Genomic DNA, 12100 nt, shown 5'->3' on the forward strand with positions numbered 1-12100 from the left:
AGTGAAAAACAAACTCAACCTATAACATGAGCTACTGTTAGAAATCTTGTGCGAAAGACGCGCCAAATAGAGAACGCTAAAGACCACTTGCTAAAATGAAATCGTTTTCCTTGGGCATCAGTATGGCTTGAATTGTATCCCCCCAAAATTATATGTTGAAGCCCTAACCCCCGGTACCTCAGAATGCACCCTTATTTGGAAACAGGGCTGTCGCAGATGTAATTAGTTGACATGAGGTCACCCTGCAGTAGGGTGGCTCTAATCCAAGGGCTGGAACCTTTACAAGAACAGAAGAACATCATGGGACAACGGAGGCAGGGATCCGAGTGAGGGACCTACAGGCGAAGGGCGGGCAGCCAGCCCCACAAGTGCGACGAGAGGTCAAGAAGGATTCCTCCAGAAAAGTCCCAGATGGAGCACAGCCCTACTGACACCAACACCTTGATTTCAGACCTCTGGCCTCCAGAACGGTGAGAATGTAAATTCCTGCTGTTTTAAGGTGCCCAGTTGCTGTGCTGTGTCCCAGCAGCCCCAGGAAACCAACACAGGCATATACATGGCATCAATATCATGGAAGGCTTGGGTCTCCAGGCTCTAGACATGAACCGGCTCTTAAGTATACTTTCCTGGTGGCACCCTGGGCGCTCTTGGGCTGGGGTGGTTGCAGAGGGGAGGTGCGTCTGCTTCTGCTGCCCCTTCAGCATTTCCTTCTACAACACCCTCTGCCCTCTGAGCGTCCTGGCTGCCTTCCTTCTGGGCTTTGACAGAGCGGGCTGGCGCAGTTGGCATTTCCGGCTCTGCAGATCTGCCCATCTTCTGAGCAGTCTGAGTCCCAGCAGGATCTGGATTTCTCTTGGTTGGCCCTGAGCTACCCAGGGATTGTGGTCTCTGCCATTCTCATTTCCATGTCCCCAAACGGTCACCGTGATGCAGACTGTCCTCCCTCTGCCCTCCTCCCCCTCCCACCAACACACACGTGGGGCAACACGGCTGCATCCTACAGGTGTGCTTCTGCATCCCAGGAGCACCTCCAGGGAGGAGCACCTCAGTGAGAGTGAACAGCTCTGTCCCCCATCACACCCCCCCTCCCCTTAGTGCTACTTCAAAACGCGTATTGCATTTGCTTGTTTCTACTTGCACGTCATGTGTTCAAGCTGGACACGTTCATACATGAGATACATTTCTACTCTATCATTTTCTCAACCAAACAGGACCAGGCTGAAGTCAACTTTGGCCCACCCATGCCTAATCTTAACCAAATCCCAGCCACGAAACAGGTGGTTAAGTATATAAGCAAAAACAACTTGTTAAAGGATATTCCAAAAGTATAAAGTGTGCACACACACACACACACACTCCGCTGAAGATGATTTAAAACTGGGGGTACAGAGAGACACTTAAAAATTATTAGTACAAGGTGAACTTAGTGGAAAATCTGTAATAAATTCTATACTTAATTTCCTATAGAACCTCAGTATCAAATCTGTGCCCCCTTCCTTGTGCACCTGTACAGAATTGGAAGTGACTCAGCTCCAGCTGCTGTAACAAAGGACCACAGTCTCAGCACCTTAAATGACAGACGTTGATTTCTCAGGTTCGGAGGCTGGAAGTGCGAGGCCAGGGGCCGGCACAGTTGGGTTCTGGTGAGGGCTCTCCTCCCGGCCTGCAGACGGCCACCTTCTCCCTGTGCTTACAGGTCTCTCCCTGGGCTCAGTGTGCACACAGAGAGTGCTCTCTCTTCCTCTTATAAGGCACCAATCCCGTTGGGTCAGGCCCCACCTTGACCTCATTTAATCCTAATACCTCCTTACAGGCCCATGTCCAGCACAATCACATTGGGGTAGGGGCTTTGGCCTAGGAATTTGAGCAGGGACACAGCTCAGCCCTCAGCAGGGGATACCCAGTGTCTTGTGGCCTTTTAAAATTACCCAATTGTTGCTGTTTCTGATGCCCTCCGGTCTTCATTTCAGTCTTTGGTGGTCCCGGGAGATGCAGGCAGACTGATGACCTAAAGGAAGGTTTACAAAGGGACTGCTTGCCGTGGTGGGGGCAGGGTTTGGGGGAGCAGTAACATTTAGTGCAATAGATGGGGTCACCGGCCTGAGCACTGGGAAGACAGGGAAGGGGGCGGTGCCCACAGTCCTAGAGCAGCCCTAGGGTATGAGAAGCCTGCGGCAGCAGCTGTGACCTTTAGAGAGAAATGCAGCCCCCACTGCTCCCTGGTGGGGCTGAGGAGGCACCCGCCCTCCTTCTCCCCCTGCCCTCCCATCTCCTGCCTGGCCTGCGTTGGCCCACTAGCAGAAGCCAGGGCCCGGATGGTGTGTGTCTGCCGCTCGGGGAACAGAGCAGGTGGGAGGCTGGAGGTGGGCCCACAGGGGCAAACAAAGGCATCCTGCAGGGGACGCATTTCAAAAACTCCCCTTATTGTCTGTGGAACGAGGCGATGGCTTAGTAACCGGAGGGCACTCCAGAAACACAGTGGGGATTTTTCACTTACTTCTGGAATTTTGAGCATCTCAGGAAAAGTCCACAGTTCATCACCCTGCATATTACTCAGTAACCGCAGGACTCCAGGAAACCACCAAAGAAGGTTAACCACGCATCTGCTGGAAGGAAGACACCAAAGCAAGCAGCTCGCCATCGCTTCTCCAGACACCAGCTCATAGGTCAGGTGGGGACCGGGGCCTGGAAGCAGCAAGGGAAGGAGCGGCCCCCTCGGGCCTCGGTGGACAGAGAGCTCAGGAGCCTGTCCCTCTCACAGCAGGCAGGCTGTCACCACACAAACAGGAGCAGAGGGGGTGGGGAGGAGGGAACCCCACTTACACCCCCAACCTGCCCTGCAGTGCGTCCTCCATCCACTGCGGTGGGGACCCCTTGAGCATCCTGACCCCTCACGTCACCCCCTCGGGCAGCCTGGAGCACAGGGCGTCTGCATCACCGAGACCCAGAGAGAGAAGAAGTGCAGTGCAGGAGAGAAGGCCTGGGGGCTGAGACCCGTTGTGTGGGGCTCCTTCCAGCCTCGTTGCAGCTCATACACAAGATCGCCGCTTCAGCAAATACTGGTGTGAGGGACACACACACCCCCTCACCTACGATGAAAAATACACCCATTTCACATTTAAGGGATCCTCGGCCGGGAGCCTTGAGAGATGAGAGGCTACTTTCTCAGTGTTCCATGAGATGGCTTTGCTTCTCTTCTGGGTATTTCCAAAAGGTTCAACAACTGATCAGTGACGTAGAGGAATGACTGAGGAGAAAACAAGCCAAGGAAAGAATTCTAAATATTGGGGAAAACTCTTGGGAATTACAATTTCACTCTTATGTCTAGAAATTTAAACAAGTATTTAAAGTGTCAATAATATTGTAAAGGATTAGGATTATATGATCGTATTTCCCTGTTAGGATTACATGGTCAATCTTAAACAATTTATTACATAAGGATATTACGGCAGTTAAGGAACAGGGCCACGGATTCTTTCACACCCTCTGCTCTGTGACTTTGCGCCCCCTCCCAGGAGGAGGTAGAGTCCATTGCCCAGACCATGAATCTGGGGTCGGCCCTGTGATTTCCTTTGGCCAAGGTAACACCAGGGTCTAAGTCTGTCTGGGCTGCTATCACAAAATACCAGAGACCAGCTTAAAAACAACAGACATTTATTTCTCGCAGTTCTGGAGGTGAAGGTCCAAGATCCAGGCGCTGACAGGTTCAGTGTCTGGTGAGGCCCTGCCTGGTTCACAGCCGGCAGCCTTCTCACTGTGTCCTCCCAGGACGGAAGGGGTGAGGGAGCTGCTGCAGACTCTTCTATAAAGGCACTGATCCCAGTTGTGGTGGCTCCACCCACACGTCCTAATCACCTTCCAAAGGCCGCATCTCCTGATACCATCACACTGGGGTTGAGGTTTCAGCACTTGGATTTTGGGGAGACACAAACATTTCCCCATAACAATCAGCCAATGGGGCATCAGCGGAGGCTTGCTAAGAGCCTGGGTACTGGGCTTCTCTCTCTGGCTGCTCTTGGGAGCTCTGATTCAACCATGTGAGCGAGTCAAGGCCAGCCTTCAGGAAGGCGAGTAACACATACCTCCGTCCCCAGTCAGCCCCACCAGCCATAGGCCGGCTGCAGACGCCTGACTGAGCCCTGCACAGACCCACCCGAGGATCCCGGCCCAAACTGCCCACCACAGACTTGTCAGCCAACAAACTGGTCCAAGTCATGTTTGGGGTGGTTTGTTACTCAGCCAAAGCTAGCTGACACAGCAGCCATTCTCTGGTTTCCTTGGTGATGGAGCACAACCCAGAGCCTGAATGGGAGAATGAAACACCAAAACTAGACTTCCGTTCTTGACTTTCCCTGGGAGGTGCGAGGTGTGGGGAGGTTCTGGGAAATGTCAGAAGTTGTCATGGTGATTTGGGAGATCTGTCAGGATGGGCCTCACTGTGAAAATGAGTTCAAATAGGATTGAAAAATGGATTATTTGAAATTGTCTAGTTATCAGTTTGTTAGTAGCAATAAGACTCTTTCCCCATATAATTGTGTTCAATTAAATAGAACTGTCCCATTTGGAAAGGACAAAAGTGGGATGAGAGGAGCTATCATTGAAATAAAGTAAAACAGAACAAGATAAAGCATGAGGTAAGGGTTCCGTCTCCGGCTTTGGCAACTTCTATGCTCCTGCACGAATGCCTTAGAAAGTGTGAACAGACCAGCAGGTGGAGGGGGTCTTTGCGTTTTAAGAGAGACTTTCTTTAGTATAATTCCATCTAAGGCAGTTGGGAAAATGGAAAGGCCATGAAGGCTTATTGTTATTTGTCCCATAAACCTTACGTTCTAAAGCTGGACTCTCAGGGGGTTTAAAATGGACAATGTCTGTGTTGATTACGTTTGGATTCTGTCACCCCCAGCTCCCGGATACGGCCTGATTAAGGCATGACTTGCTCTGCAGAACTTACTAGAGCACTAATAGCTGCTGGCCTATTTAGGAAATTATTTTGTCTTGACGAGGGCTGGCTGTCCTGGGACACCGTGTCACATGAGCCATCGGGGACCATGCAGGGCTGAGAGGATGCACTCACAGCCTTCTATTTATAACCGGCTTGCTTGCAGCCGCCAAGTGGTGAGAAGTGGATCGCCAAGCACGCTGGGAGGTTTGGGGGTCCAGTTGCTTCTTCTTTAAACCCGCAGGTGGATGGGAGGTGAGCTCCGTGTGCAGCCCCAAAGGGCATGGAGGAGGGACCAGGGGCTGTCACTCAGGTCCCCGAGCATCTAATGCACGTCACATGCTGTTCTAAGCACTTCACACAGGTCAGCCAACGTACCCACGACCCCAGGAAGTTCTCCAGAGGAGGAAACAGAGGGCAGAGTGAGTAAGTAGTTGTCCAAGGTCATTCAGAATTCAAACCCAGGCAGTCTCGTTTCCAAGCCTGTACATTTACTGCTGACCACAAACAAAAATGAACACAATGAAATATAAATCCAGTATTTCAAAGTGAACTCAGTTGCAAATGTACATGAGACGTTTTCAGTTTCCCCCCATTGGTCCAAAGCGTGCTCAGGTGAGGTCACTTGTACTACCCCTGATCGGTGACCTAGGCAGATGTGGACCTTCCGGGGTCCCTCAGCAACAAGGGGAGTCCCGTCCTGAGGGGAAAAAAGCCGTCCTGCAGCCCCTCGGCAGCCCACCTGCCCCGGGCCCACTGCCGGGCGGCCAAGCTTTCTTCCAACCATCCCGAGATGGGGCTCCGTGGAACTGAGAACCCACGAACGCAGGTGGGAAAAAAGCACACGTTTATTTCCACCAGCCTCTGCTGAAGTGCAGCATTTCTTTCAGTTACAACTAAATCCACAAACCAGGGTAGTATGAGTAGTATCTGCAACTTAGTCACCAATAGAAAAAGCAGATATTATCCTCTTATATTACAACCATTTCAGATATTATGAAACATCATTCATGTTCATCAGTACTTTAAGATGTAATTACACCTGCCTCTACAGCATTTATTTAATGTAATAATAAAGAAGTATGTGCATGACTATATCAATTTTTTTTTTTACTATTTTGACAACTGCATTCATTATAATCAGTTTCTTTATAATGTTAAGTATTATTTTACTGTATGCATTTCTAAATGAACATTCTTTTGCTGAGAAGTGTTCCAGGGGCCTCACTGGACCCCCAAAGGGTCCAGAGCACGTAAAACAGACAGACCAGCAAACCCAAACTGGTCTGGGGGCACTTAAACAGCAGCTGGGTCTTCCTTCTCCCCCTGAGCTTGGGGTCCTGGCCCCCCAGGGAGGGGACGGCAGCCTTCTGTTGAGTTGTGGCAGCACAGGCTGTGCCCTGCGTCTGCTCTCAGCCTCCTGGGGTCCCTGGGCTGGCTCTCCAGGGGCCCGTGGATGAGTTTCCGTAGCTCCCTCCGTCAGACCCTCCGTCCTGGAGAGCCAGCTCTGGCCTGTCTTCTTCCACTCCGGCTGTTTCTTTCTCCCCACGGGTGTGTCACAGCTTCTCAGGGCTGGCGCCCCTTCCCAGAGGTGGCCCCCTTTGGAAAGGGCCAGAAGAGCTGCAGCCAGCTCCCTTCCCCAGGCCCCTCAGCAAAGCTCACAGCTCCAGGCGCAGAAACCTGTGGGCGCAGGTGGTGTCCTGCTGCCCCGCGTCACTCTGCTCCTTCCCGGGAGGCCCCGGTCCCAGGGTGCTGGGCGCAGGAGATGCCTGCTCTTCTCTGAGAGGGGTCCACCCCGTCGGAAAGCTCCCCGGTCTCCTGGCTCCAGGACGGGGTCTCGGCAGGCACCTCCTCCTCTCCCAGGGGAAGGGAAAGCCTGCCGTCCAGGCTGATGGCCCGCCCTCCCCCCTCATTCTCCTTTTCCTTCTCCGTGGACGGGGTGCAGGTGCGGGGGTGCAGGGGGAGAGCGGTAGTTGAGGGATACAGGCTGTTTCAACTGGATGGGATCTGCCCCCAGGGGCCGGCAGCTGTCTTCAGCATCTGTGACACTGGCCGCCTCTCTTTTCTCCAGTTTGGGCCTCCAGTTCCTAGTTAGGGCAGGGGAAGAATCCCACCCACTCAGCATCCCGCAAAGGCTTAGGAAGGCTCTGGGGAGGCGCCATCTGCCAGACTGCTCCTGGAAGCGATGCTTCTCTTCCTCACACCCCCACCTTCATTAAGGATTCCAGGAACCCTTGCCCATTGCAGCGGGAGCCAGGCCCCATCATCCCTATGCTGGGCAGAGGCAGAGAGACGGCCCTCGACCATGACGGGGTGAAAGACACAGGCAATGTGGACAGGATTTCTTTGAGGACCGAGGACGGCTTCTTAAGAGGAAACCATCCGACAACAGTGCAACCAACATCCATTCGTAATTCTTTGAAAATGTGCGTTTTCGGTCTATTTTTACCATAACAATTCATATTCACAGAGGCTGGTGAAAGAGTTCATTTTGTGTATTTAGAATTATTCTCCATTCACTTTTCTCCCTACTCAGTCACATTTTTAAAAAAGCACGAGCCTGACCATGGATTCTAATTAGTACCTGGTGATTTGCTCCAGGGTAACCTCGTGAAACTCTGAGTGAAAAGGGAGGGGGCTCCCGGAAATTTTAGCCCAGCACCCCACCCCGTGAGGTGGGGCATTGCAGTGAGAGGCAGGGTGCCCTCTGCCGTTTGTCCTGGGAATTTCTGCTCAGTTGCAAGAGGTCTGGTTGATAAATACACACTGTCACCCTGAATCGGCTAGCAAAGCCAGTTTCCAAAAATTCTGCAGAATTCTCTCATTTGTATCAAAGAAATAAATATCCCCAGGGCAGAGTGTGCGAAGCTTGTCCCAAGCAGCGAATCAAGTAAATCACGGTGGGAAACGTTTCTGCCCAAAGTAAGCGGGGTCCATCCACGGGGAAAGCATGATAAACTACGGAACTGAGTTTCAGAAGTCACCCGCTCCGCTTAAAGCCGGAAGTCTAAAAAAGGCACTTCCTGACCGTGGCCGAATGACTCAGTTTCACCGTGACTCAGCCCAGCTCCCGGTTGCCCAGGGGGTGGAGAGGAAGCTGCACATGTTGTGCAGTCGGGATGCAGAGCCCCCAGAACGGGCGCAGCTATTTCTGGAGGGTAAATGGGGACGGGGGAGCTCACGCAGGCGCTTGCTCAGGAAGTACAAGTGGGGCGTTAATGAGAGGAAACACTCCCCAACTCAGAGGCTGGGGATGGTTCAGAGCCTCCAGAACCAACCTCTCTAGGCACCGCCACACGAGGGGAGAGGCGCCCTCCTGCGGGCGATGCAGGGGAGACGCAGGCTGCCAGCAAACCCAGGAGAGCCCTGCATTGGGGTGACCCGTCCCCCTGCGCACAGGAGCTGGTCCCCTGCAGGCAAGCCGGTCTCTCCAGCGTTCGCCAGCTGCTAAAGCAAACTTATCTCCAGACTGCGCTAGGAAATTGTTTCCCTGTCCCAAGGGCTGCATTTTCAACTTGGGGAACAAACGTTAAGCTTTAAACAAATCAGTTACAAACAAACGTGAGATGCCCTGAGTACCAGGGAAACTGTGACCTTGAGATGGGTGGCCCAGAGGCTGCGGGTCGGGTGGGGAGCTCGGGCGGCTGGCCCTCTCCATCCCACCTCGCCAGGGCCGGTGTAGAGGTGTAAGGACAGCCCAGAGGAAAAGGTCCCGGAGTCAGCGTCACTCCACGACCTGTTCTGAGAAGGGCTGGCTGGGAGGCGGGCGACCTGCCGGGTAATGCCGAGGCTGTAAATGGAACTAAGGCTGTTTCTGTATCATTTCAAAGCGGGGAGAGGCCTTCGCTAGTGGCAGGAGGAGAAAGCTCTTTCAAGCAGCATCGTGAACAGTGGGGCATAGACAGGAAAATTCATTTTCAGAAAAAATAGGCTGGTGAAACATTTCTCTCGATGTCTTAAAGGGAACAGTCTCACATCTCTGGTGCGAGCGGGGTGTGGTTTGGAAGTGGGAGAAGGGCAGACTTGAAATCTTGAAGATCACTGCAAACTTGGTCTCCTTCAGAGCCGTAATTATTACGTATTTCCTGTGTATACATCTTACCTTGTAAGGAGACATGGGTTTTACTACGTCTCCTCCAGAGGGGTCAGAAGAGTGCCTGAAGAAGCAAGGGCATGCTGAATAAATGCCTGATTATTACCTTCTCAGTGTGCGTCATTTCCTTCTATCAAACCAACAGGGAGACTGAGGGGAATCAGACAAATATAACTAAAATGATGCAAAGGGTAGGTAGGGCACTTCTTATGACACGACTTGTAAACATCTTAAATCTGGAAAGCTGAAGAGGACAAGAACTCTGGAGTATGATTTTAACAAGATCCCATGTACTCAAAAGTGACCCTGGGGGACACCTTTTAATTCTGCAGAGCTATCATCTCAGATCTAATCAAACTAAATGCTTTTTTTTTTTTTTTTTTTTTTTTTTTTTTTGCATTGTACAAATTAAGTTTAGGGAAACTTCTCGTGCAAGTCAAAAGGAGGCCGAACACAGATGTGTCCTCAGAATGATTGAGAGGAAGGTGTGACAGGAAGATGAGGAGAGAGGGGAAAGGACCCCCTTGCACTCTTCTGAGGGTCTGTGTGCTGACAGCGCCCGCGGCCTGGATGCATGAACGATTCCCCGGGCCCGCGGCTGCTTGTGCACGTTTCTCACTTAATCTTCTCTCTCACTTAATCGTCTTCAAGGCAACTCTCATGATCCCCATTTGTAACCCAACCATCAACCCCACCCCCTGCCTATTGTAAAACTATAGTTTTCAAATCTATAACCTCATTTGACACACCTGACAAGTGACAGGTTTCTTCCGCAATAATTTTTTTAACAGAAAATTTCTTAAGGGCTTGATATTCATTTTCATTTATCCTGTACCTCACCTGGTATCTGGAAAATGGGAAGCACACAGTATATGAATGACGAAGAGGTGGATGGATGGAAGGATGGATGGATGGATGGATGAATGGGTGGGTGGATGAATGGATAGATGGAAGGATGGATGAAAGGATGGATGGATGGAAAGATGAACGGATGGGAGGACGGATGGATGGCTGGATGAATGGATGGCTGGATAGATGGATGGAAGGATGGACGAATGGATGGGTGGATTGATGGATGGGTGGATGGATGGACGGATGGATGGATGGGTGGATGGATGGATGGATGGATGGATGAGGGCTGCCTGGATGGACAGATGGGAGGGAAGGGGGAAGGGATGAAAGAGAAGACCATATTTTTTTTCTTTGTAGTAATTTCTGTAAATTACACCCAGTCTGAGACTCTCATCTGGAAGAACTACAAAATAAATATGATCTAAATTTGCAAAGCTTACAAATTTATTAGTGGCTTGTGCAGTAACTTTTCCTTTGATGTTTCTGTGGCAAAACTAGCAACAAATTAATAAAAGCTTAATTTTTATACAAATAGTTTTATTACAAATTTGAATTTTTAAGAAATACACATTTAAAGAAATTACACAAAAGGCCTTAGTAGTCTTAAAAACGTTTTGGATACTTTTAGTAAAATGTCGTTTCAGGCATAGTGGTCCAATTCTGCTCTCCTGCAATCCATCCGCTCCCCTGCTGAAGTCTGAACACAACTCACGAAAAACCAAGGAAGCCGCCTGAATGTGCTTACAGGTAAAAATACTGATATTCTGCTTCGACAGAGTTACTTCTCACACCAGGCTGAAGGATGAGGAGTACTCATAAAATGAAGGCCTTTTAAGTTTGTTGCTTTTGAAGTCAAGTCATTCAGTTTGTGATTAGTGTTTAAAACCCTGAAGATATTTCATAACAGAATAAAAACAAGAAGCTCAAAGTACATGTTTTCCTGTAATAGACACCATATCCGTGAAGCCGGGTTTGGTTTTGGCAACACACAATTTTTGGTTTGGAGGTGAACAATGAAAACTGGTGTTTCACATTCAATACCCTAGTGTTTAAAAATCTCTGTTAAAGGACAACACAGGCTTTTAAAGGAAGAAACTATGTAAGCTTTATTTTAACAGTGGAAATGAAACTACAACTTGACCTGCCTAATTGCTGACATCTATATAAATTACTAAAATATATATATATTTCATTTCTGCCTACTTTGGGGACCATCTTTATTTCACAGGAAATCCGTGACTTCTGCAAAAGCAGCTGCATAGTACCACACAGAGCAGAAAGACCGAAATTTTTCTTTGGTGGGGCGGTCGGAAGACAGGGCTACTAGGCCCCCTTCCTTCCCTTTGGAGGTTCCAACCATCGGCTTTACACGACTATTATTTGTACAGACCGAGGGACCTGAATTTTGAAACAGTTAGACAGTGATATCAACAGACGTTTCACCTGGGGTGTGAAATGGATCTGTTATAATACAACAATGCAAACGGGCTTCGCCCAGGATGGAAGGTCCCACAGCCCTCCTAGCACCCTTTGGTTTTCTGATGGGTCTCACTTCACACATCAGTGCACTGAACTGTAGAACAGACATATTTTTTATTTCATCAGAAGTGCCATTTGGGACTTCACTACAGGCAGCTTATCGTGGTCTTGGATTCTCCTTCAGCAAGTAGAGGCCAACGAAGCAGGGTGTGTTAGTTATGCAGATTCCTATCAGGCACCTTACAGTTTTCATACTGCACAGTGAGGTACACAGGATATATTTCTAGAGTTCGTTGCTGTTAGAAGAAGAAGGAGGGAAGAGGGGGGAATAGCACCATGTTGTGACGTAGCTGAGGGCCGGCTTCGTTATGTTCTCCGCATGCACACTTGACAGCGACTGACATGCGTGCGTAGCTCTCCAGCCTTCAAGGTGGACGGCGTGGGCTTCCTGAAAGGCAGCACAGAAGTCAGTGTCACCGCACGGCTCAGGCCAGCTCCTCGGCCCTCCCTCCCATCAGAGATCCCCGAGGGACCAGCCTTCACCCTGCCTCTGAGCGGGTACCGTGCTGGAGGCGTCCCACGGCCTCGGTTACACCTGCAAGTTATCACCTGCGTCCATCCTCGGGCCAAGGGTACAGGGCGAGTGAGGGTACCGCCAGAGTCACCCACGTCTGTCTGACCCCAAAGTCTCAGCCACTCCCCACCACAGACCCTGCCTCTTCAAACTATAGGTTAAC

General features: G+C 50.4%; 2 protein-coding genes across 2 annotated transcripts in view; one reads left to right on the forward strand and one right to left on the reverse strand.

Annotated features, from left to right (window-relative positions):
* The window catches only part of COL4A2 (collagen type IV alpha 2 chain), a 384139-nt gene that overhangs the window by 48456 nt on the left and 323583 nt on the right, over positions 1 to 12100 (forward strand). The gene's annotated exons all lie outside the window — the stretch shown is intronic.
* Positions 10405 to 12100, reverse strand: part of COL4A1 (collagen type IV alpha 1 chain) — a 148796-nt gene continuing 147100 nt past the window's right edge. The window contains exon 52 of the mRNA XM_059903176.1: positions 10405 to 11811. Within this exon, the coding sequence (XP_059759159.1) occupies positions 11730 to 11811 (82 nt within the window). The 3' untranslated portion in view covers positions 10405 to 11729. The remainder of the gene's footprint in view (positions 11812 to 12100) is intronic.

This window comes from Balaenoptera ricei, chromosome 18 (assembly GCF_028023285.1).
Source record: "Balaenoptera ricei isolate mBalRic1 chromosome 18, mBalRic1.hap2, whole genome shotgun sequence".
Taxonomy (NCBI): domain Eukaryota; kingdom Metazoa; phylum Chordata; class Mammalia; order Artiodactyla; family Balaenopteridae; genus Balaenoptera; species Balaenoptera ricei.